The sequence below is a fragment of the Salmo salar genome, chromosome 27 (assembly GCF_965601325.2).
Source record: "Salmo salar chromosome 27, fSalSal1, whole genome shotgun sequence".
In the NCBI taxonomy this organism is placed as follows: Eukaryota; Metazoa; Chordata; class Actinopteri; order Salmoniformes; family Salmonidae; genus Salmo; species Salmo salar.
The window spans coordinates 24,907,478-24,934,643 of NC_138317.1; the positions used below are offsets into that span (position 1 = coordinate 24,907,478).

Sequence of the window (27,166 nt, forward strand, 5' to 3'; positions counted from 1 at the left end):
TGAGATGTGTCTGTTACTTGAACTCTGTGAAGCATTTATTTGGGCTGCAATTTCTGTGGCTGGTAACTCTAATGAACTTATCCCCTGCAGCAGAAGTATCTCTGGGTCTTCCATTCCTGTGGCGGTCTTCATGAGAGCCAGTTTCATCATAGCGCTTGATGGTTTTTGCGACAGCACTTGAAGAAACTGTCAAAGTTCTTGAAATTTTCCGTATTGACTGACCTTTATGTCTTAAAGTAACGGACTGTTGTTTCTCTGTGCTTATTTGAGCTGTTCTTGCCTTAATATGGACTTGGTCTTTTACCAAATAGGGCTATATTCTGTATACCCTCCTACCTTGTCACAACACCTGATTGGCTTAAACGCATTAAGAAGGAAAGAAATTCCACAGATTAACTTTTAAGAAGGCACACCTGTTCAGTTAAATGCATTCCAGGTGACTACCTCATGAAGCTGGTTCAGAGAATGCCAAGAGTGTGCAAAGCTGTCATCAAGGCAAAGGGTGGCTATTTGAAGAATCTCATTTGTTTAACACTTTTTTGGTTACTACATGATTCCATATGTGTTATTTCATAGTTTTGATGTTTTCACTATCATTCTACAATGTAGAAAATAGTCAAAATAAAGAAAAACACTTGAATGAGCAGGTGATTCCAAACTTTTGACTGGTACTGTATATATCCATTGATTCTTGAAGAATATAACTTATAAATGCCTCAAGAATTTAGTCACACTCCATGAGAACCCAAAATATAAGCTTGTATATCTCCAATGTTTGTAAACATTATAAATGTAAACAAACACTGTATAACATGGTTAAAACAATACATTTTATATCATGGATGGTCAGTCCTTGCATCCATAGCTCCGTCTATTAATCTGAGAGTGGATTCATTTTTCCAGACCCATCCCTCAGCTTTTTACCAAAACAGAGGCAGGGTGACTGCAAATGCAGCATACAGCATTAATTTTCACATGTAAATAGCAAAGCATGCCATTCCATGAGCGCAGCATACATTTTTCAACTCGAATCAATGAGCCCAATCAGTCCTCCATGACAACAAAATCATAAACAACAGAGTAGGCTGGCTAATAAGTCCTTAGTTTTGGGGTTATGCTCAGGTAAAACAATTTGGCTAATCTATACTTCCATATTTCCAAGTCCTATTCTTGAAGATCAAGGGGTATAACATTTACTGGAATGACTGGAATTCTGATAGACTTTGGTTTTTAATGTAAAGATATAATTTAATCTTGTTATTATATGTAGTTGAAAGTGATGGGTTAGAAGAAGCCAACATAATCAACCCATAAAGTAAAATGTAACATCCATATATGTCCAGCTATGTGAACTTTAACATTGATTTATCCTGCAGTAGATGTCGTTTAAGTGGTAACATACCTTTTTGTCTTCTAATGCCTCATATTTAAGGGGAAAAGGATCTAAAAGTAACAGAATGTAATCAGATTACATTACTGAGTTTAGGTAATCCCAAATTACATTACTGATTACAATTTTGGACCGATAACTAGTAACTGTAACGGTTTACATTTAGAAAGTAACCTACACAACCCTACTGTTAGTATACCTGTTGTTTACGAAGCAATGCCAAATAACATTTTAATTGATTCACCAACAGCCCAATAACATTTATTGTGATTGGGTTGCAAAATCAACACAGAACAGTACCCTCAAACACAAATGTACCACAACACCTGATGTCCCACTAATGCTGACATCACCCTACTTTCTGACTTGACTGGAATTGAAGGGAATTGACCCCAACCCTGAGTCATATAGGCCTGGAAAGTGGAGAAAACGACCATATGTATCGGCTATGATAGGATGACATTGGCTAAAAAGCCCAGCCCACTTTCACTCTCTCCTCTTCCGTCCACATCTATCGCTCTCACTCCTGTCCACATCATTATCCATTCCAACAAGGTAGAGCGGCCAAAGCCAACCCACGTCTGGCTGGTCGTTCCGTTCCGCTACTGCTATTTGTGTGTGAGTGAGCGCAGCGAGCTAACGAGGATTGTGTGAGTCCTCGCCAAGGATTAGTGGAGTTGGTTTGTCCTCAGTAGATACAGTGTCGCGGCAGCTGCAGTTACATCAAAGGCTTTAGCTCGCTCTTCCAGGTCACATCAACGGGAACGTTGCTGGATAGTAACCGTTTGATATCCCTCTCCACTGTAATAGCTGCTGCCAGTGCTGCTGCAGATTCGCCTTTTCGTCGCCAAGGCTACATTTTTCCGAACGGACGTATAAATGGTAAGTCGATGTGCAGGCTATATTAAAATAGAGAAGCTATTCTATGTGTTTTCTATATTCGTTTCTAACATACATAATAGTGTATAGGCTTATTTCAAAGCATCTATCTATTCAGTGCGCTTTGTTGCCTATTGGATAAGAGCAGAGATATTAAGCAACCATTGCAACTAGGAATGCAGTCAATAGCCACAACACAGTCAGTCCACTAGGCTAATATTGAATATGATTATTTTTTATATTCAGTGGCAGATTTATTAGACTGCAAATCGATTAGACAGCAGTTCATTGGTTTATTCATGGCTTGTGTGTTTTTTCAGTCGGACCTCATCGGAATGATGCACTGAAGAAAGACTAGGCTACATGCAAGCGTCTGTCCAGAGGCTGCAGTATAGCTGAGCGATTGCGGCACACTGTTGACGTTTTTTTTTACGGTTTCACAGTCTAACATCAGTGGTTGGCTGTTAAGGGAGAATCGTGCATTTTGATCGCCCTGCGCTCGGCGAAAACATAATGGCCACTCTACTGCGGAAAATCGGTCTGATTCGTCTTCACGACCGGGACACAGAGGACCCCAAGCATCACCAGGGCTCGCTAAAGGGAACCAAGGGGAACACGAAGAACACTAAGCAGCACTGTCAGACCACCAACGAGACGAACAACCTCCTCAGCACCCCCGAGATCAAAGCGAAAAAGCTGGACCAGCACAACAGCAAGGACAAACCGTCCGTAAAGGATAAGCAACAGGGCAAGGACGCCAATGAGAAACAGCAGATGGGAGGCGGAGGAGGAGGAGGTGGGATCGGGGTTGGAAAATCAGCGACCAGTGCCTCAATACCACCACTAGCCCCTCACCGGCAGCACTGCACCCAAGTCCGGACGAGGAGACTTATGAAGGAACTCCAGGAGATCCGGCGGTTGGGAGACAACTTTATAACGGTCGAGCTGGTCGACGACAATCTATTTGACTGGAACGTCAAGCTCCACCAGGTGGACAAAGACTCGGCGCTGTGGCAGGACATGAAAGAAACAAACACCGAGTTCATTCTGCTGAATGTCTCTTTCCCCGACAATTTCCCGTTCTCTCCGCCATTCATGCGGGTTCTCACCCCCCGGTTGGAAAACGGGTACGTTCTGGACGGTGGAGCGATATGTATGGAGTTGTTAACCCCCCGCGGATGGTCCAGCGCCTACACAGTGGAAGCCGTGATGAGACAATTTGCGGCAAGTCTGGTAAAAGGACAGGTGAGGATATTTGTTTTGTTAATGCATTCTTCCCGTGTGTGTTTTGGAACATCAGACGCAGCGGACGCTGAATATTTAGTGTTGAATGTTCATACATGACACTCATGCAACATGCATAATGTTAATTTAGTGAACCCATACTGCATAATGCCTGTCAATACGAAGTAGTTGCAGCTAGGTCACCCATGATACAAGTCAGTATTCGACGTCCATCCATGATACAAGTCAGTATTCGACGTCCATTCATGTCTGAGCACTGTTACCTTCAAGTAGGTTTCTGTTTTTCTACTGCGTTGTGTACACGGAAGGGCAAAAGCACCTGCTCTGATTTCAAAGGTTGCAAGTTGGAATCCAGTAATAGAAAGTTGTTTTTGAGATTTCTGTTTTAACCCTATCTCAAACGTTAGCCCGTACTTTAGGATTTCGGAGTTAATGCCTTAATTTAACCTTAAACACTTAGAAATTTGATCTTTGCAACAATTTCGAAATTTGAAGCTTGAGAAACTTGGATGAACGTCTAATACTGTCAGGAGACTGTGCGAGTTAGTTACAGCTTGCCATTGCTCATATCTGCCAAACTGAGCAGAATCAGAATGGTGTTTTACTGTGATACAGATCTCATATAGTGAGACCTATATCTCTCCCCCAGCTCTGAGAGAGAGAAAGGGAGAGGCGGGAATCCATCTCCCCATCTTAGACGTGATTAATCTTTAGCTGTGACATTACAGACGCCATTTCGCTACTGTGCTCTGAATGTTCTCTACTCCGTGTGAGATGTATATTCCTCCTCCTATCTCCTCATTGGAATGCATCATATTTTATCACCTCCAGAAAGGGGGAAATAAATGTCTACCATAGAATGACAAGGTCACTCCAGATAATCTAGTTGTTGGCCAGATATAGAATACATGTGTATGGGGGTTTAATTTCCTCAAGCCTACAGGAATGATTTGAAATCATAGATGTAAAAAATGTACTAAAACATGTAATTAAACTACTGCAGGTAGCCTATAAAGTCATTGGAACCACATTGACCAAGCATCATCCAGTCAGTCAGTAGCTTGTCTCCCCTCTACCTGTCCTGTCCTCTTTGACAGATACGGACTGAGCAGAACCTATGTAAATCAGACACTGCAACATTCTCACCCACTCTGTCATCAAATATGATCATTTCCCTACAATTTATCATGTTTGTTGACCTGATCCTATTCAATCAGTACGCTGATGCATGAAATGCACCACATGAACAAGTAGAGCATTTCATGCATTAGAACGTTATTGCTTGTCATTCCTTGAATCTAGCTGCTTTGACTGACGGTTTGGGTTCGCCAGTCACATGTGACGTCATTGTTATGATAGCGTTATGACAGGGGGAATTTATGTAAGCATGTCATGTGATTTCCCTCCAATGACCTAAGAGTGGTAGTTTTTCCCTTTTCTCTTTGATGATGTAACGGAATTTCAGTTGAATTCCAGTTGACATTGGGTCATGCAGGTGTTATTATAGGTCTATTAAATGCATGAATTATTAGAGAGGAAGAAACATATGCTTAGTCTAATGGACAATGTAAAGCAAAGGTATGTGTGGTGGTTCAGTTTTCAATATTATGCATTGATATCGTGCATATCACTTCAAATAATTCAGGTACATTGACACATAAGATGTGGTCACAATTGTAAATGCATGGGCAATGTAAGGAAAAACACCCAAAAGGATCCATAGCAAAGACTAGCAAAGACAATAATATAGATTGGTGATGTACACATCATCTCAAGTATTTCATTTACACTTAATACATTTATAATGTATTACGAGCCAATTAGATCCTAATGATGCATTGTGAGCAGAAGCAGCTGTGAAGGTAGTGGTCCTCATCTCCATCCCACTGGTTGAGGCCTTAAGGCTCGTGAGGGAGACCCAAATAACATGACTGGAAATGGTCTCCGGGGGGACTTGTGATAGGTATTTAGCTTCAAGGGTCATCTTTACTTTCAAAATTGCACACATGCACACGCACGCATGCACACACACACACACACAGACACACACACCAACACACACACATTCAGTATTCAGAGTACACCATTTTCTTTTTTTTCCAGTATCAGCCAAGACAGAACATCACAAGGTTCTAGAATTGACTCGCGACAGCGAAGACCTTTTGTCATCATCTGGATTAGTCGGTTATTCTTTCCATCTTATCTCTGATTACACTCTGATGGGGAGATAGTAAGAGAGAGAGAGAATGAGAAAGAGAGAGAGCGAGAGAGAGAGAGAGAGAGGAGCAGCTCTGCAGTCAGTATACACTAATTACTTCCCAGTGCCTTCCTCCTCCAGTTTGCTAATGAAAACAATATTGATTAATTATGCAAGTGCGTGCGTGTGCATGCGCATGTGTCTTTGCTTGTGCATCTCTGTATGTGTGTATCCTAATTTCCCATGTGATTGGTTTGCCATATCCTGAATGTGAAACTAACACAAAGTAATTCCTCCTCTAGTGCCACCAGTACTGCTACTCTGTGGTTCCCTGTGGTGGTTCTGCTTGAGATAGAAATGATCACCTCCAATAACAACCATCTCTTGAATGGGACGATGATGTAATTACTGAGTAGAAAGACAATAGATTCCCATGGCTGTGACCCCAGGGTAGCAGAAGAAGACTAGGTTTTTAGATTAAAGATGGTTCTTTAATTTGACAGTACCAGAGTTCATATCTTAGAGGGAATATTCTATAAGTGGTACTCAAGCTGTAGAACATGTGAGCTGCACCGCTCCAATTCAATCACTGAATGGTTTTTAGAAGTGGTTTGACCTTGGGTGATTATCAGCATTATCAAATCAAATAAATTTTCATTTGTCTGTGCCGTAAATAACAATAGCGGGGCTATATACAGGGGGAACCGGTGTCGAGGTAATTGAGGTAATATGTACATGTAGGTAGAGTTATTAAAGTGCCTATGCATAGATAATAACAGAGAGTAGCAGCAGCGTAGAAGAGGGTGGGGGGGGGGGCAATGCAAATAGTCTGGGTAGCCATTTGATTAGCTGTTCAGGAGTCTTATGGCTTGGGTGTAGAAGCTGTTTAGAAGCCTCTTGGACCTAGACTTGGTGCTCCAGAAATACGAGCCATCATTAATATTGTAAAATCCGGAAACGATCATTTCGAAAACAAAACTTTTATTCTTTCAGTGAAATACGGAACCGTTCCATATTTTATCGAACGGGTGGCAACCCTAAGTCTAAATATTGCTGTTACATTGCACAATCTTCAATGTTATGTCATAATTATGTAAAATTCTGGCAAATTAATTACGGTCTTTGTTAGGAAGAAATGGTCTTCACACAGTTCGCAACGAGCCAGGCGGCCCAAACTGCTGCATATACCCTGACTCTGCTTGCACTGTACGCAAGAGGAGTGACACAATTTCCCTAGTTAATATTGCCTGCTAACATGAATTTCTTTTCACTAAATATGCAGGTTTAAGAAAATATACGTGTATTGATTTTAAGAAAGGCATTGATGTTTATGGTTAGGTACATTGGTGCAACGAGTGTGCTTTTTTCATAAATGCGCTTTTGTTAAATCATCATCCGTTTGGCGAAGTAGGCTGTGATTCGATGATAAATTAACAGTCACCGCATTGATTAAATGCAACGCTGGACAAGCTAGTTAAACTAGTGATATCATCAACCATGTGGTGTCACGTCCTGACCCTAGTAAGATGTCATTTTCTATAGTAGAGTAGGGCAGGGCGTGACGGGGTGTTTTGGGTTGTTCTATGTTTTCTATTTCTATGTTTAAGTTCTAGTTTTCTATTTCTATGTTGGGATTGTTTGGGGTTGATCTCTAATTGGAGGCAGCTGATCCTCATTGCCTCTGATTAGAGATCATATTTAAGTAGGGGTTTTTCTCATTGTTGTTTGTGTGTTATTATCTTTTGAGTAGTGTGTTTTCCTCTCTGCGTCACGGTTTGTTGTTTTTGTATATTCTAGTATTTAAGTGTATTGCATTCAGTTTCACGTTGAAGAAATATGTGGAACTACGAACACGCTGCATTTTGGTCCGCTCCTTCGAACAGCCGTGACAGAATAACCCACCATAAAAGGATCAAGCGGCGTGAGGAGAAGTACTTGGAGTCGTGGACTTGGGAGGAAATATTAGACGGTAAAGGACCCTGGAGCCAGGCTGGGGAGTATCGTCGCCCGAAGGAGGAACTAGAGGAAGACAAGAGGGAGCGACGTTACTATGAAGCACTATATCCACCTATAATCAAGGTGGAGAGGCAGCCCCATAATTCTTTGGGGGTGGGGGCGTAAGGGCAGTTTGTCAACATCAGGGGGGAGCCCTGATCGAACTTCCTGTGAGAGCCGTGGAGCAGACAGAAGTCAGTACAGGAGTCAAGCGCGGAGCTCGACGCGAGATTTCGAAGGGAAGTACTGGCAGAAAGTGCAAGGCGGAGCGGGCGTGCGGAGGAGCGAGCGATGAGTTACTGTGTGGTGCGCACTATATCGCCCATACGCACTCACAGCCCGGTGCGGTCAGTGCAAGCTCCTCGCCGGTGTAGGGCGAAGATGGTTATTGAACCCGGAAGGAGTAGGCCTGCTCAGCATGCCAGGTCCCCAGTTCGCCTACATAGCCCAGAACGTCCTGTTCCTGCTCCCTGCACTCGTCTTGAGGTGCGTGTTACCAGTCTGGCGCCACCTAAGCCAGTTCCACGCATCAGACCTCCAGTGCGCATACCCAGTCCGGAGTGTCCTGTCCCTGCTCCCTGCACAAGTCCTGAGGTGTGTGTTACCAGTCTGGAGCCATCCAAGCCAGTACCACGCACCAAGTCTCCAGTACGTATCCATTACCCGGTACAGCCAGTGCCTGCTGTGAGCACTCGGCCCTTAGTTTGTCTCCCCAGTCCGGTGAGACCGATTCCTGCTCCTCGCACTCTCCCTCCAGTGCTCATTCATAACCCGGTACAGCCAGTGCCTGCTGTGAGCACTCAGCCCTTAATGCGTCTCCCCAGTCCGGTGAGACCGATTCCTGCTCCTCGCACTATTCCTCCAGTGCGCAGCCATAACCCGGTACAGCCAGTGCCTGCAGTGAGCTCTCGGCCCTTAGTGCGTCTCCCCAGTCCGGTGAGACCGATTCCTGCTCCTCGCACTCTCCCTCCAGTGCGCCTCCATAGCCTAGTATGTCCTGTGCCTGCTCCCCGCACTCGCCCTGAGGTGCGTGTTACTAGTCTGGCGCCTCCTATGCCAGCTCCATGCATCAGGCCTCCAGTGCGCCTGCCCAGTCCGGGGTGTCCTGTTCCTGCTCCCTGCACTCGACCTGAGGTGCGTGTTACCAGTCTGGCGCCACCTATGCCAGTCCCACGCATCGGACCTCCAGTGCGCATCCCTAGTCCGGAGCCTCCAGCGACGCTCCTCAGCCCGGAGCCTCCTGCGATGCTCCTCAGCCCGGAGCCTCCAGCGACGCTCCTCAGCCCGGAGCCCTCAGCGGTGGTCTGCAGCCAAGAGCCTTCAGCGGTGGTCTGCAACCAAGAGCCTTCAGCGCTGGTCTGCAACCCAGAGCCTTCAGCGCTGGTCTGCAACCCAGAGCCTTCAGCGGTGGTCTGCAACCCAGAGCCTTCAGCGGGGGTCTGCAACCCAGAGCCTTCAGCGGGGGTCTGCAACCCAGAGCCTTCAGCGGGGGTCTGCAACCCAGAGCCTTCAGCGGCGGTCTGCAACCCAGAGCCTTCAGCGGGGGTCTGCAACCCAGAGCCTTCAGCGCTGGTCTGCAACCCAGAGCCTTCAGCGGTGGTCTGCAACCCAGAGCCTTCAGCGGGGGTCTGCAACCCAGAGCCTTCAGCGGCGGTCTGCAACCCAGAGCCTTCAGCGGGGGTCTGCAACCCAGAGCCTTCAGCGCTGGTCTGCAACCCAGAGCCTTCAGCGGGGGTCTGCAACCCAGAGCCTTCAGCGGGGGTCTGCAACCCAGAGCCTTCAGCGGCGGTCTGCAACCCAGAGCCTTCAGCGGGGGTCTGCAACCCAGAGCCTTCAGCGGCGGTCTGCAGCCCAGAGTCTTCAGCGGTGGCCTTTAGCCCAGAGTCTTCAGCGGCGGTTGGTGGTCCGAAGCATCCGGCGATGATCCATGGTCTGGTTCCTCCTGACATACAGAAGCGGGGGGGATCAGCGGGCGGTGGGGGTACTACGCCCGGAACCAGAGCCGTCGCCATAGACATTAGTCACCCACCCTACCCTCCCTTTGTGTTTTGTGTTTGTTTTTTTTGTTTTTTTTGTTGTTTTTTTTGCGTTCGGAGTCTGCACCTTTGGGGGGGGGGTACTGTCACGTCCTGACCCTAGTAAGATGTAATTTTCTATAGTAGAGTAGGGCAGGGCATGACAGGGGGGTGTTTTGGGTTGTTCTATGTTTTCTATTTCTATGTTGGGATTGTTTGGGGTTGATCTCTAATTGGAGGCAGCTGATCCTCATTGCCTCTGATTAGAGATCATATTTGAGTAGGGGTTTTTCTCATTGTTGTTTGTGGGTTATTATCTTTTGAGTAGTGTGTTTTCCTCTCTGCGTCACGGTTTGTTGTTTTTGTATATTCTAGTATTTAAGTGTATTGCATTCAGTTTCACGTTTAAGAAATATGTGGAACTACGAACACGCTGCATTTTGGTCCGCTCCTTTGAACAGTCGTGACATGTGGTTAACTAGTGATTATGTTAAGATTGATTGTTTTTTATAAGATACGTTTAATGCTAACTAGCAACTTACCTTGGCTCCTTGCTGCACTCGCGTAACAGGTGGTCAGCCTGCCACGCAGTCTCTTCGTGGATTGTAATGTAATCGGCCGTAAATCGGTGTCCAAAAATGCCGTTTACCGATTGTTATGAAAACTTGAAATCAGCCTTTGCGGTCGGTGGACGAGCTGTTGCCATAGCAGGCATTGATGCAACCAGTCAGGATGCTCTCGATGGTGCAGCTGTAAAACCTTTTGAGGATCTGAGGACCCATGCCAAATCTTTTCAGTCTCCTGGGGGAGACTGTCGTTTCCTCTTCACAACTGTCATGGTGTGCTTGGACCATGTTAGTTTGTTGGTGATGTGGAAGCCCTCAACTTGAAGCTCTCAACCTGCTCCACTACAGCCCCGTCGATGAGAATTGGGGCGTGCTCGGTTCTTCTTTTCCTGTAGTCCACAATCATCTTCTTTGTCTTGATCACGTTGAGGGAGAGGTTGTTGTGTAAGTGTCAGGTCTCTGACCTCCTTCCTATAGGCTGTCTCATCGTTGTCGGTGATCAGGCCTACCACTGTTGTGTCATCAGCAAACTTAATGATAGTGTTGGAGGTGTGCCTGGCGGTGCAGTCATGAGTGAACAGGGACTGAGCACGCACCCCTGAGAGGCCCCCGTGTTGAGGATCAGCATGGCGGATGTGTTGTTACCTACCCTTACCACCTGGGGGCAGCCCATCAGGAAGTCCAGGATCTAGTTGCAGAGGGAGGTGTTTAGTCCCAGGGTCCTTAGCTTAGTGATGAGCTTTGAGGGCACTATGGTGTTGAACGCTGAGATGTAGTCAATGAATAGCATTCTCACATAGGTGTTCCTTTAGTCCAGGTGTGAAAGGGCAGTGTGGAGTGCAATAGAGATGGCATCATCTGTGGATCTTTGATTTATTTTTTTATTTCACCTTTATTTAACCAGGTAGGCCAGTTGAGAACAAGTTCTCATTTACAACTGCGACCTGGCCAAGATAAAGCAAAGCAGTGCGACAAAAACAACAACACAGAGTTACACATAAACAAATGTACAGTCAATAACACAATAGAAAAATGTGCAGTGTGTGCAAATGTAGAAGAGTAGGGAGGTAAGGCTATAAATAGGCCATGGAGGCGAAATAATTACACTTTAGCTTTAACACTGGAGTGATAGATGTGCAGATTATGATGTGCAAGTAGAGAATAGAGATACTGGAGTGCAAAAGAGGATAAGTAATAATATGGGGATGAGGTAGTTGGGTGTGCTATTTACAGATTGGCTGTGTACAGGTACAGTGATCGGTAAGCTGCTCTGACAGCTGATGCTTAAAGTTAGAGAGGGAGATATAAGACTCCAGCTTCAGTGATTTTTGCAATTCGTTCCAGTCATTGGCATCAGAGAACTGAAAGGAAAGGCGGCCAAAGGAAGTGTTGGCTTTGGGGATGACCAGTGAAATATACCTGCTGGAGCTTGTGCTACGGGTGGGTGTTGCTATGGTGACCAGTAAGCTGAGATAAGGCGGGGCTTTACGTAGCATAGACTTATAGATGACCTGGAGCCAGTGGGTTTGGCGAGGAATATGTAGTGATGGCCAGCCAACAACATCATACAGGTCGCAGTGGTGGGTAGTATATGGGGCTTTGGTGACAAAATGGATGGCACTGTGATAGGCTACATCCAGATTGCTGAGTAGAGTGTTGGAGGCTATTTTGTAAATGACATCGCCGAAGTCAAGGATCGGTAGGATAGTCAGTTTTACGAGAGTATGTTTGGCAGCATGAGTGAAGGAGAATATGTTGCGAAATATGAAACTGATTCTAGATTTCATTTTGGATTGGAGATGTTTAATGTGAGTCTGGAAGGAGAGTTTACAGTCTAACCAGACACCTAGGCATTTGTAGTTGTCCACATATTCTAAGTCAGAACCGTCCAGAGTAGTGATGCTAGACGGATGGGCAGGTGCGGGCAGCAATCGGTTGAAGAGCATGCACTTAGTTGTACTTGCATTTAAAAGCAGTTGGAGGCCTCGGAAGGAGTGTTGTATGGCATTGAAGCTTGTTTGGAGGTTTGTTAGCACAGTGTCCAAAGAAGGGCCAGATGTATGCAGAATGGTGTCGTCTGTGTAGAGGTAGATCAGAGAATCACTAGCAGCAAGAGCGACATCATTGATATATACAGATCTGTTGGTGCGCTATGCAAATTGGAGTTGGTCTAGGGTTTCTGGGATAATGATGTTGATGTGAGCCATGACCAGCCTTTCAAAGCATTTCATGGCTACAGACGTGAGTGCTACGGGTCGTTAGTCATTTAGGTAGGTTACCTTAGTGTTCTAGGGCACAGGGACTATGGTGGTCTGCTTGAAACATGTAGGTATTAGAGATTCAGACAAGGAGAGGTTGAAAATGTCAGTGAAGACACTTGCCAGTTAGTCAGCGCATGCTCGGAGTACACATTATCGCACGTTAACACAGCTAATAAGGGCAGCGGTCATGACGGCCATGAACATAACCACGTCCAGAGAGGACCTTTGTTGAATTAAGACCAAATTCACTCTCAAATGTTTTGCTTTTCTACACTTCATCTTCTACCAGGAAGATATTATTAAAAGTCTAGAAACCCTTTATATTCAGTACCAGTCAAACGTTTGGACACACCTACTCATTCCAGGTTTTTCTTTATTTTTACTATTTTCTGCATTGTAGAATAATAGTCAAGACATCAAAACTATGAAATTACACATGTTGTAACCAAAAAAAGTGTTAAACATATCAAAATATATTTTAGATTTTAGATTCTTCAAAGTAGCCACCTTGCCTTGATGAGAGCAGACCCCAAATGCACCTCAAAAACAAAAACAACCCCAAACTTAAAGGGAGGGAAAGGAGGGTGGCCACCGTCAACGATGGTCCCTGTGCTACAACCCCCCTTCCCAATCCTCCCACTACGGAGGTGGCTCTGGCTCTGGGCGTAGCTCCCCTTCAGAAGACTCCGGGCTGAGGAGCGTCGCTGGAGGCTCCGGGCTGAGGAGCGTCGCTGGAGGCTCAGGGCTGAGGAGCGTCGCTGGAGGCTCCGGGCTGAAGAGCGTCGCTGGAGGCTCCGGGCTGAAGAGCGTCTCTGTAGGTTCTGGACTGGGGAACTTCGCTGCAGGCTCCGTGCCATGGGTCATCACTACTGGTTCCGCGTCATGGATAATCACTGGAGGCTTTGTGCCATGGATCATCACTGGAGGCTCCGGGCCATGGGTTATCACTGGAGACTTCGTGACATGGATCATCCCTACAAGCTCCGGGCCATGGATCATCACTGGAGGCTTCGTGCCTTGGATCATCCCGACGGGCTCCGGGCCATGGATCATCACTGGAGGCTGCGTGCCATGGATTAACACTACAGGCTCCGGGCCATGGATCATCACTGGAGGCTTCATTCCATGGATTATCGCTGGAGACGTCGGACCATTGACCATCATTAGAGGCTTCCTTCGGGGCGCTGGAACTTGTCTCACCGGACTGGGGAGACGTACTTCGGACCGCGTGCTCACAGCAGGCACCGGCCTTACAGGGCTATGGTGGCGCACTGGAGGTAGAGTGCGCGGAGCAGGCACAGGGTACACTGGGTCTTGGAGGCACACTGGAGGTCTGGAGCGCACGGCCTGCACAACCCGTCCTGGCTGGATGGTCACTGTAACCCGGCACGGGCGGAGCGCTGGCACAGGGCAAACTGGGCTGTGCTGGGGAATGAGGGCTGCTGTGCGTAGAGCAGGCGCAAGGTAAACTGGGCCGAGGAGACGCACTGGAGACCAGATCTGTTGTGCCGGCACACTTCTTCCTGGCTGCCGGCCAACTCTCGCCCAGCAACGCTGCGGAGCCCTTATTTGCCGCACCGGACTGTGTGTGCTTATGGGCGACACCATGCTCATTTCTGCGTAACAAGGTGCTTGCTTGATCCGTCGCTCCCCATAATAAGCATGGGGAGTTAGCACAGGTCTCCAACCTGACTCTGCCAAACTCCCCGTGTGCCCCCCCCAAAATGGAGGCTCAGGGCTGAGGAGCGTCGCTGGAGGCTCCGGGCTGAAGAGCGTCGCTGGAGGCTCCGGGCTGAAGAGCGTCTCTGTAGGTTCTGGACTGATATAAACATAGAAATAGATAACATAGAACCTAAACCCCAAAACACCGAAACACACAAAACAAACTCCCCTGCCACGCCCTGACCAAACTACAATGACAAATAACCCCTTTTACTGGTCAGGACGTGACAATAGCCCTATTTGGTAAAAGACCAAGTCCATATTATGGCAAGAACGGCTCAAATAAGCAAAGAGAAACAACAGTCCATCATTACTCTAAGACATGAAGGTCAGTCAATTTCAAGTGCAGTTGCAACAACCATCAAGCGCTATGATGAAACTGGCTCTCATGAGAACCGCCACTGGAAAGGAAGACCCAGAGTTACCTCTGCTGCAGAGGATAAATTAATTAGAGTTAACTGCACTTCAGATTGCAGCGCAAATAAATGCTTCACAAAGTTCAAGTAACAGACACATCTCAACATCAAGTATTCAGAGGAGACCGCGCGAATCAGGTCTTCATGGTCGAATTGTTGCAAAGAAACCACTACTAAAGGACACCAATAATAAGAAGAAACTTGCTTGGGCCAAGAAACACGAGCAATGGACATTAGACCGGTGGATATCTGTCCTTTGTTCTGATGAGTCCAAATGTAAGAATTTTGGTTCCAACCGCCGTGTCTTAGTGAGACGCAGAGTAGGTGAACGGATGATCTCCGCATGTGTGGTTCCCACCATGAAGCATGGAGGAGGTGGATGTGATGGTGTGGGGGTGCTTTGCTGGTGACACTGTCTGTGATTTATTTAGAATTCAAGGCACACTTAACCAGCATGGCTACCACAGCATTTGGCTGCGATACGCCATCCCATCTGGTTTGCGCTTAGTGGGACTATCATCTGTTTTTCAACAGGACAATGACCCAACACAACTCCAGACTGTGTAAGGGCTATTTGACCAAAAAGGAGAGTGATGGTGTGCTGTATCAGATGACCTGGCCTCCACAATCCTCCGACGTCAACCCAATTGAGATGGTTTAGGATGAGTTGGACCGCAGAGTGAAGGAAAAGCAGCCAACAAGTGCTCAGCATATGTGGGAACTCCTTCAAGACTGTTGGAAAAGCATTCCAGGTGAAGCTGGTTGAGATAATGCTGTTTTGGTTACTACATGATTCCATATGTGTTATTTCATAGTTTTGATGTCTTCACTATTATTCTACAATGTAGATAAGTCAAAATAAAGAAAAACCCTTGAATGAGTAGGTGGGTCCAAACTTTTGACTGGTGCTGTATCTACTTGCGTGTTGCACAAGCTACACACAGTCAGACATCACTAAACCCACAACGATTTGCATATTACACATGAATCTCCACAGTCAACAAGTCTTCAGTGATGTGTTGACAATATCCCCAGCTCTCCAGTCCCATAGCATGTTTCTCTAGCTTGATCCGGTTCTCTGGCACATGTAGCTAGGCGTTACGCAATAATCCCAAGCGCAAAGCCTCTTACCAAGATACACTGGGGCCCTGATCGGAGCGCCCGCCGCCCAGCCCATTGATCTCCATTCACAAGATTACCCATCAACCACTTCACTTCACACAACGGACAAGTGTGTGTCACTGTGGATGTGAGCAAGCAAAGGAGAGAAGGCTTAAGTGAACTAGATTAACAATGATAGACAACTGTAGTGTACAGCCTCAAGCACACTCTGGATGTAACACACACACACACACACACACACACACACACACACACACACACACACACACACACACACACACACACACACACACACACACACACACACACACAAGCACACCTCTCTCTCTTTTCCCCATCTCTCTCTTTATCCATCTTTCTCTCTCCATCTCTCTCTTGCTCCTTCTTTCTCTTCCTCTCTCTCTCTCTCTCTCCCTCCGTCTCTCACCCTCTCTCTCTGTCTCTCTCTCTTTCTATCTCTCTCTCTCTCGCTCTCTCTGTTATTTCAGTCTTGTTAAGCGTCAGTCAGCCCGGACATGCCTGGGGCAGGAACGAGTTGTTTCAGTCCCTATTTTGTCCACACACACACACACACACACACACACACACACACACACACACACACACACACACACACACACACACACACACACACACACACACACACCACAGGAAGGAAGGAAGGAAGGAAATACCCATTGCACAGGTCAGACAGGACGGAAATAATCGTCACACAGCCAAGGGGAAGGAAATAATCGCTGCGCAGTGGCTAGGGGGACAGACATAATCGTCACACGTTAATGGAGTGTGCTGGCCGGTGGAGTGATATTGTTGATTGATGTAATGTAAACAATTAGGTAGTCAGTCTCTACATCGCTCTCTTCCAGGCAGTGTTGATTAGGGGAAATAAGGCTTAGCTCTCAAATGGCTGTGATATCCAGTTTATTTAAATCAGTGCAAGACAATTCAGGAAATTGTTTTGAATGTCATTTGTTAATTGTTTAATTGGTCATAATTGATGAGGTTGATGAATTTAGCTGTGCATGCGTGTGTGTGTGTATTGTAATTGCTCTAATAATGGTTGTGTGTTAAACCAGTGGCCACTGGCCAGTTGTCCTCTGGTATTAATCACCACGGTAATGACACTTCTCATTCGCCCTGGCAACCTCTCTCCATGGCAAAGATGGCCACAAACCTTGTCGGGCTGTAACCAATGATGTATATAAACCCTGGATTTTTGATGCTATTTATTAGCCATTGAGAGGCTTTGAAGCCACCGGTCGGCCATATTGGCACTCCCTAGTAGGAGCAGTCCTCCATAGGAATGAATGGAATTCTATAGTATTTCAATTTAATGTTTCAAGTATTTTTGGTTGTAGTGGGGACAGTAACAATAGTAATCTCCAAAAACTATACTTTAAGGGTAATGATTTTATATAATTTTTTAAAAATGTTTGGCTCATATAATATCATTTAAAAGTATGCATTAAGGTGTCTATAATATAATAAATGTGTCAAAAAGTAATGTTGACATTAATAAATGCATTTCTATAGCTTTCAAAATATTTTTTTACAACGGTGGGGGAGTGCCGAGATGGAGGCACAGGGCCCTGCCCCCGCCGTTCGGGACAGGGTGTCGAGTCCTGGCCAAAACACAGACATGATTATACCAAGGTAACGATTAGTTAGGCAAGCTAAACAGTCTCACCCAGTTGAGCTTTCACCTCTCTGGAATGGGTCCTAGGTTTCAGGAATTCAATGAGTTATTGATAAGAGGCTTTGTCTGTCTCGAAGTCATAAGTCTTCAACTGGATTATTTTGCCTGGTAAAATACCAAGACATTTCCCTCACTTTTCAACTCGTTTTAGTGGTTTTGAGAAAGGGTGGCCATTACTGCTGACACAGTGTCTTTAGTGAGCATCTCAATTAGGGATACACGATATATTGGTGAACATATCAGAATCGGCCGATATTAGCTAACATCGGTATTGGCCGATGTCTAGTTTAACGCCCGATGTGCAAAACCGATGTCAAAGGTGACATGCATACGTATATAACGAAGGTACATGACGTAATGACTCCACGTAAAATGTTGCGCTATACGTGCAACACAGCATTCCTAACCTAGCCCACAATGTCTGCTGTGTGGATCGAACAATCAACAAGTCAAGCAGTCATTTGAAAGAGTAAGAACATTTCAGCGAGACAACTCAAAGGCGAAATCCATTAAAGCCAAGATAATGGAAGTCATTGCCCTTGACAATCAACCGTTCTCTGACGTGGGTGATGATGGCTTTCGCCGACTGGTCGAGCACCGGTTAACACTACCAAGTGCACTATTTTTCCGATGTTGTCCTACCGGAGTTACACAGTAATTGCGTCACTGCTACACAGTAATAGTAATAGCGTCACAACATACATTCAATGGAACGCCGTTTGGGTCTTTGCGTGTCAAAAAAGATATAGTAGCACTGTCAAAGCTGTACAAAACAGTCTGCAAACAAGCAAACACCGGCCACGAACGATGTGTTTACAATACCGCGTTGGTAATAAAACATAATTTGTTTGACCGCAACTTCTGGGATAGCTAACTTTAGCTTGGTACCTAGCTAGCACCAATACAACCAGCCTGAAAACAATGACCAGTAGAAACTGCAGTCATTTTCATTATTCTTAGCAATGATTTAGGAATCCTTGTGAGTAAGTATTAGCTAGGTTGCCACTTGTTGTTCGCCTATTGAAATTTAACTTCAGTTCATGAAAATAAATAGCTAACCAGCTACTTATCCCTGTTGCCAAAGCTAACGTTATAAGCAGCCAGCTAGCTTCATCTGGCTAGTGAGGTTCGACCGGACCGGGTTATGTGTTGTGAAGCTAGCCACAATAAGGATTAGGCACAATAGTGGAATTTGCGGTTTGCCTTCAAAATAAAAGTATGGCATAATTCTACTATTTGTATTCATTTGCGTCACTGTCAATGACAGGCTTTTATTTTGAAGGCTAACTGAAAAGTCCACTGTTGTGGCTAATCCTTACGTATCGATGAATCATTGTGACATATGAAATACGATTGATAGTGTAATCAATGTGTAATAACTACATATAAAATGTATGAATGCATTAAATAATTATGTGACGTGCAGTCATATTCAGGTCCTGATTGGTCAACAAGCTTAATTGACACGTCAAATAGTGTTATTTGACACATAAAATAGTGTTAAATAGTATATTTTTTGACACACAAAGACCCAAATGGCGTTCCATAGAAATCCTGGTTGAGAATGAAACGACTGAACAAATGAACAACAACACAACACAGCAAGTAAGTGAAAGAAATAGGTTTTGATTATGTTTTACAGGTAATGGGGACATACATAAATGCCAACAAAATAATTATTTAACGCATTCATACATTTTATATGTAGTTATTACACATTGATTACACTATCAATCGTATTTCATATGTCACAATGATTCATCGATACGTAAGGATTAGCCACAACAGTGGACTTTTCGGTTAGCCTTCAAAATAAAAGCATGTCATTGACAGTGACGCAAATGAACACAAATAGTAGATTTATGCCATACTTTTATTTTGAAGGCTAACCGAAAAGTCCACTATTGTGCCTAATCCTTATTGTGGCTAGCTTCACAACACATAGTCCGGTCGAGCCTCACTAGCCAGATGAAGCTAGCTGGCTGCTTATAACGTTAGCTTTGGGCAACAGGGTTAAGTAGCTGGCTAGCTATTTATTTTGGTCAGTGTGGTGTGTGTGTGTGTAACCTTTAATTAACTAGGCAAATCAGTTAACAACAAATTCTTATTTACAATGACGGCCTACCCCAGCCAAACCCAGACGACGCTAGGCCAATTGTGCGCCGCCCTATGGGACTCCCAATTACAGCCGGATGTGATACAACCTGGATTCGAACCAAGGACTATAATGACGCCTCTTGCACTGAGATGCAGTGCCTTAGACCGCTGCGTCCATGTGTGTGTGTTAACTATTTAACTGTACTAGAATGTTCAAAAGGCCGCTAAAATTGTCAATATCGGTTATCGGTATCGTTTTTTTTTGTCAAGGAAAATATTGGATATCGGTATCGGCCAAAAATGTCATATCGGTGCATCACTAATCTCAATAGTCTATGGGAGAATCTGAATTACATACCCCTCACATCATCTCTCTCCTTGCCCCTTTCTCAAAACCCATTGGATGAGAAAGCCAGAGGTCCCTTCGCTCTAACCTTCTCCTCCAATGGGTTTTGAGAAGGAGGTGAGAAGAGAGGAGAGCGGACGTATGCATTTGAGATTCTCTCTATAGTAGGCCTACTACTACTCTAACTATTGAGATACAGCCTTAATGTCTTTGTATGTCTCCTCTGAGAGACAGGAGAAAGGTCTCTCCTTCTGAGCTGATGATCCTCCTGTTCTTATTATGTTCCTGTTCTAGTCTGTCTGAGTCACTGAGTCTCATTAACCAGCGCATTTAGACATGGAAACTGTGTTCCTAATCACCTGACCACTCAGCATTATGACCCCATCCTACTCATCCTCAGAATCTTTGAGACACAAAATGTCCGACCAGACAACAAGCCTGCCATTTGACACAAAATGGCTGAATCTGAAACAGAGTCTCAATTGATACCCTGTTCCACACATAGTGCACTACTTTTGACCAGACAAAGAATGGTTCTGAAATTGCATCCTAAGGTAATGCACAATATAAGGAATAGGGTGCTATTTCAGATGCTTGTACGCTACTGCTACTCTCTGTTCATCATATATGCATAGTGACTTTAACCATATCTACATGTACATACTACCTCAATCAGCCTGACTAACCGGTGTCTGTATTTAACCTCACTACTTTTATAGCCTCCCTACTGTATATAGCCTGTCTTTTTACTGTTGTTTTATTTCTTTACCTACCTATTGTTCACCTAATACCTTTTTTGCACTACTGGTTAGAGCCTGTAAGTAAGCATTTCACTGTAAGGTCTACACCTGTTGTATTCGGTGCACGTGACAAATGAACTTTGATTTGATTTGATTTGCAGATAGAGTCATCATCGTGCACTACATTTGACCAGAGCCTTACTGAGATCCCTTTGACGCAAAATGACCGTCCAGACACACGAACCTCTCGTTTAATACATTACCTTTTAATGTGGTTTGAGTGTGACCAATGGAAACTGATTTACTGTGGTGGTGGCAAGGAGCCATTCTGGCCTGTGTTCTCTTTCTCTCTCTCGCTCTCTGTCTCTCTCTCTCTCTCGCTTTTTCTCTCTCGCTTTCTTTGTCTCTCTCTCGCTTTCTCTGTCTCTTTTCCTCTCTCTCGCTCTCTCCCTCCCTCCCTCTCTCTCTCTCTTTCTCTGTCTCTCTCTCCCTCCCTCTCTCTCTCTCTCTCTCTCTCTCTCTCTCTCTCTCTTTCTCTGTCTCTCACTTCCTCCCCCTCTCTATCTCTCTCTTTCTCTGTGTGTGTGTGTGAGTTGACTCTTCAAAGCGTTTTGCTCCAGAGGTGAATCATAAATTAGATGATGTAATTTAAGACAACACACAACGCCTCCAAAAGCAGAATCAGCCATGCATCTTATATTAGCTCAGTATGCCCCTTATTGTGGCTCTGAGGCTAAATATTAATATTTTGAAGATAAAGTCAGGGCTTTTTTGTTTTGTCATTTTGTTCTCCCACCCACACAATCCTCTTTAGAGAAGACTGAGCCACTGTTGCTAAGAGATCATCCCAGCTTTAGCGTCACATGCAACGCCTACACTCACTTCTTTCCTCATCTGCCACATACTGTATATTATTAGCCTTTGTGTGTGTAGGAAATACAGTTGTTGTTTTTTTTACCAAGATGGGAGATTGTGTTTGGATGGAATTGCTTCTTTGACCAACTCAATTGTTTATAGGACGCTTTTTGCAGCCATCGCAAGAATATCATCTCCTATATTTATAGCTTTTCATATTTGTGATGTTGAAATGTTTCATTGTTGGCTCTGAGAAGAGGATCTAGTCTCCGAGTAGCTCCTTCTCTCTGGCAATCGAGAGTGACATCTTAAAAGGTTTTTCTCTCCTTTCTCTTTCCTTCAACATTAATGTTGCAACAGCATCCATAGCACCTGAGCTGTCACCACCAAAACCGTGGTCATGTATAAACTATATATACAAAAGTGTATGGACGCCCCTTCAAATTAGTTTATGGTCTTAGGGAAGAACTCAATTACTTTCAACGTGGCACCACCATCGGATGCCACCTTTCCAACTAGTCAGTTTGTCAAATTTCTGCCCTGCTAGAGCAGCCCCGTTCAACTGTAAGTGCTGTTATTGTGAAGTGGAAATGTCTAGGAGCAACAACGGCTCAGCCGCAAAGTGGTAGGCCACACATTCTCACGGAACGGGACCACTGAGTGCTGAAGCACATAGGTCATAATAATCATCTGTCTGAAATTGAGTTCCAAACTGCTGGAAGCAACTTCAGCACAAGAACTGTTCGTCGGGATCTTCATGAAATGGGTTTCCATGGCCGAGCAGCCGCACACAAGCCTAAGATCACCATGCGCAATACCAAGCGTCAGCTGAAGTGGTGTAAAGCTCGCCGCCATTGGACTCTAGAGCAGTGGAAATGCATTCTCTGGAGTGATGAATTACGCTTCACCATCTGGCAGTCCGATGGACGAATCTGTGTTTGACGGATGCCAGGAGAACGCTACCTGCCCGAATGCATAGTGCCAACTGTAAAGTTTGGTGGAGGAGGAATAATGGTCTGGGAAGGCCCTTTCCTGTTTCAGCATGACAATGCCCCCATTCACAAAACATGATCCATACAGAATTTGTAAATAATTAATAAATAAATAAAATATTTATAAAAACCTTGGATGGCTTGTTTATTTTATCACATTTAATTAGATAATAGCATAACTTTCCCCATTCAAGAGAGTGAAAGACGTTGTGTTTACACAGCCATCTGTCACGTCCTGACCATAGAAAGATGTTATTTTCTATGGTAGAGTAGGTCGGGGCGTGACAGGGGGGTTTTCTAGTGTAGTTTTTCTATGTTGTCATGTTCTAGTTTTGTATTTCTATGTTGGGTTTTGTTTGGGATGATCTCCAATTAGAGGCAGCTGGTCCTCGTTGTCTCTAATTGGAGATCATACTTAAGTAGGGTTTTTTTTCTACCAGGGTTTGTGGGAGATTGTTTTTGAGTTTGTGTATGTTTCAACTCTGCGTCACGGTTTGTTTTGTTATTCAGTTTATTTATATGTATTGCATAGTTTCGCAGTTAAAATAAAATGTGGAACGACACACATGCTGCACACCGCCCTAACACTTCAGCTACACTACCCATGTCACTTAATGTGACAGTCTACCTGCTACACAGAAAACAACCAAAATCAACTTTATTTTTCATTATTTCAATTCACAAGATAGAATGAAAGTGCGCGTCAGCCAATGAGAATTTAAGCTGGCTGATTCTTGAGCTTGGACGCAATGCAATGCGAGCAGCATAGTAGCTTTCATTTTTTTTTTTTTTTAAAGCATCCCCTCAATGGCTGATGGCTGATGGCTGATATATAGCAGGGCCGTAAGAACCCAATTCAGTTTTTGTTCTTCATATCTGATCTTTTTTTCAGTCCATTTTCTGTCACTGTTCCATTACATTTTGGGTGGTTGTTTTGGTAACAGCAAGTCATGTGGAAAAAATCTGCGTCCAGACTGAGGTTGCATAATGGATCAGAGTTCATTGGGAACCACATACAAATGTGGTACAAACCAGAACTCAAAAGATCAGATGTGTTTTTTGTTGTTGTTGCTGTTTACACATTGGGAAAAATATAAGATACTATATGTACTGTATCAAATATGACAAATAATTGGCAAAAGATCAGAGTTGGGATTCCTTTGAGATCGGTGTGGGGTTCAGCGTCGAGATCGGTGTGGAAGAACTTGACTGGCCTGCACAGAGCCCTGACCTCAACCCCATTGAACACCTTTGGGATGAATTGGAACACCGACTGTGAGCCAGGCCTAATCGCCCAAAATCAGTGCCTGACCTATTGTGGCTGAATGGAAGTAAGTCCCCGCAGCAATGTTCCAACGTCTAGTAGAAAGCCTCCCCAGAAGAATGGAGTCTGTTATAGCAGCAAAGGGGGGACCAACTCCATATTAATGCCCATGATTTTGGAATGAGATGTTCGATGAGCAGGTGTTGACATATTTTTGGTTATGTAGTGTATGTTATTATTCACCTGTCAAATTATTTTACCATTCATCCTTATGAGGATATTCCTCCTTTAGATGCAGTACTGGTGACATAAGGGTGTTGAATATCTGTGACAAGGAAGTGTTTTTTTACGTAAAGAGCTGACTTGTGTAGTCACCTTGGGGAGTTGGACCGAGGGAGCTTGTGGAAGGATGGTTGATGGTTGTGGGTCCCTCTTTTCTCAGTATAATTGACTCAGTGAGGTGTTGAATGCAGATGATACTGTACTCATTCTCACTCCCTCTCTCTCTCTTTCTGTGTGGGTGTGTTTTCAATGTATCAATGGCGTCAATTCCCTACTAATCATCTCTCCCTCCCTCCCTCCCTCCCTCCCTCCCTCCCTCCCTCCCTCCCTCCCTCCCTCCCTCTCTTTCTCTCTCTCCGTAGGGGCGTATCTGCAGAAAAGCAGGGAAGTCCAAGAAGGCGTTTAGCCGCAAAGAGGCGGAGGCCACCTTTAAGAGTCTGGTGAAGACCCACGAGAAGTACGGCTGGGTCTCCCCCCCTGTGTCTGACGGCTGAGGAGATGGGCCGGCCATGACGCTAGCTAGCCATGCTAACCATGACACACCACGCTAACTCAACTCCTCCTTGACCATACCACTCCACCGCTCCAGTTGTTTTCGGTTGCTTTGGGTTTTTTCTTGTTGTTGTTTTGATCAGCTCACTGAGACTTCAGAAGGAACAAATGAAGGAACGCTCGCCTACTTCGTCTTCACTTTGCCGATAATCGTCATAATCTCGTCATCATCAAGCCTCCCTCCAGCGCTGCACTCCTCCCTCCCTCCTCTCTCTCTGTGTTCATCCCTCCTTCGGCTGAGTAGAAGGTTCTGCGGGATGTGCGTGAACTGACTTATTCAGGAAAGTGTGTGTGTGTGTGTGTGTGTCCACGGAGTGTTTGTCACAGCGGTTGATGGATTGGGTTTCCGACACACGCACACACACACCAACCACACACCCACACCCACTGTGTGGGGATTTGTGGAAAGACTGTGAAAGACTACTGAGAAGAGGGAGATGTATCCCCTCTCCTCTTTTATCCCACCCTCCCATCTCACCTTCCTTCCTGTCCTCTTTTATCCCACCCTCCCATCTCACCTTCCTTCCTGTCCTCTTTTATCCCACCCTCCCATCTCACCTTCCTTCCTCTCCTCTTTTATCCCACCCTCCCATCTCACCTTCCTTCCTCTCCTCTTTTATCCCACCCTCCCATCTCACCTTCCTTCCTGTCCTCTTTTATCCCACCCTCCCATCTCACCTTCCTTCCTCTCCTCTTTTATCCCACCCTCCCATCTCACCTTCCTTCCTGTCCTCTTTTATCCAACCCTCCCATCTCATCTCACCTTCCTTCCTGTCCTCTTTTATCCCACCCTCCCATCTCACCTTCCTTCCTCTCATCCCTCATCGCTCTGTCTAAGCTGACACTACAATGCACTGAACTGAAGTCCATCCAGTCTGCCTGATTGTTTAAATACAGACCAGGCTGTTGATGTTTAACAGACAGGCAGTGCAGGACGGCAGCTCATGCATTCACCCCTTCATTTTTATTTCATTTTTCTCTCCTCTGTTCTTTTCTTTTGACTGTGCTGTTTTTCACAGTTCAATGCAACATGAAGATTGTAATGTATGTAGAGCTGTGCTCTCTCTCCATCTCGCTATCTATCGTTAATTCTCATCTCTCTCTCGTTCTCGCTCTCTCTTTGTGGCTAAATTTAGACCTCACTGTGTTGCGTAGACGGTTATTGATTTCTAACGAGAGAAAAAAATCACTTGCTTTATATGCAGAGACTGTACGATTAATAGAATGACAGTCAACCACAGCGCTCTCTCTCCCCTCTCTCTCTCTTTCTCTCTCCTCTCTCTCTCTCTCTCTCCTCTCTCTCTGTCTCTCTCTCTCTCTCTCGCGCTCTCTCTCTCGCTCTCTCTCTCGCTCTCTCTCGCTCTCTCTCTAGCTGTCTCGCTCTCTCTCTCTCGCTCTCTCTCTAGCTGTCTCGCTCTCTCTCTCTCGCTGTCTCTCTCTCGCTGTCTCTCTCTCTCTCTCGCTGTCTCTCTCTCTCTCGCTGTCTCTCTCTCTCTCTCTCTCACTGTCTCTCTCTCCTCTCTCTCTTGCTGTCTCTTGCTGTCTCGCTGTCTCTCTCTCCTCTCTCTCACTGTCTCTATCTCTCACTGTCTCTCTCTCCTCTCTCCTCTTTCTCACTGTCTCTCTCTCCTCTCTCTCCTCTCTCTCTCGCTGTTTCTCTCCTCTCTCTCTCTCTTTATCCTCTCTCTCTGGTCATATTATCATGTATAGATGAAGACCAGGAGCTATAATTCATAATCCATGATTTAGATACCAGATGGTCAAGCTAATAATCAGGCCCCTGAAAGGTGTGTGTGTGTGTGTGTGTGTGTGTGTGTGTGTGTGTGTGTGTGTGTGTGTGTGTGTGTGTGTGTGTGTGTGTGTGTGTGTGTGTGTGTGTGTCTCACCATGGCTTTTCATTGTGTTCCTATGTGAAGACAACTGTACAATGCAGATCCTTTTACTATCAGTAACCCAGTAATAGTATTAGTACATTACCTCATGGGATGTTGTTACAATGCTAATGGTGATGGTGATGTCCTGACCAGAGGTAATGATCATCTCTGACAGTTCCCTATGGGACTATACACCACACATTAAGACTGCAGAGTGTGTGTGTGTGTGTGTGTGTCGTTGTGTGAAGGACTGTGGCTATTTTGCATTGGCACATCACATACACACTCAACATTTAGCGTTGTTACGCGCGCACACACACACACCTGTCAGCGTGGCTGTGTGTGATAATAACACTCCTAAATTAGGACAGAGCAGAACCCTGGCGAGGATGGAGTGGTGGAATAATAAACAAGTGCCCTCAGAGATGACTGTCTCAGTGAGCTCCTGATTAATGTCTGGAGGGAGGGAGGGAGGGAGGGAGGGAGGGAGGGAGGGAGGGAGGGAGGGAGGGAGAGGGAGAGGGGGAGGATGAGAGGGAGGGTGAGAGGGAAGGAGAGAGGGAAGGAGAGAGGGAGGAAGAGAGGGAAGGAGAGAGGGAGGAAGAGAGGGAAGGAGAGAGGGAAGGAAAGAGGGAGGAAGAGAGGGAGAGAGGGAGGGAG

At 45.3% G+C, this 27,166-nt stretch overlaps 1 protein-coding gene across 1 annotated transcript; it reads left to right on the plus strand.

Annotated features, from left to right (window-relative positions):
* The first annotated feature begins 1,892 nt into the window (after nucleotides 1-1,892).
* LOC106588697 (ubiquitin-conjugating enzyme E2Q-like protein 1) lies at nucleotides 1,893-24,940 on the plus strand. Its single transcript, XM_014177961.3, has 3 exons — nucleotides 1,893-2,272; nucleotides 2,590-3,514; nucleotides 24,443-24,940. The coding sequence occupies exons 2-3, from the start codon at nucleotides 2,783-2,785 to the stop codon at nucleotides 24,572-24,574; spliced, it is 864 nt and encodes a 287-aa protein (XP_014033436.1). The 5' UTR covers nucleotides 1,893-2,272; nucleotides 2,590-2,782; the 3' UTR covers nucleotides 24,575-24,940.
* The last annotated feature ends 2,226 nt before the right edge of the window (nucleotides 24,941-27,166 follow it).

Coding starts and splice junctions, on each gene's coding strand:
- LOC106588697 (XM_014177961.3), top strand. CDS start 2,783: ATGGCCACTCTACTGCGGAAAATCGGTCTGATTCGTCTTCACGACCGG. Junction 3,515..24,442: donor CAAGTCTGGTAAAAGGACAG/GTGAGGATATTT, acceptor CTCTCTCCGTAG/GGGCGTATCTGCAGAAAAGC.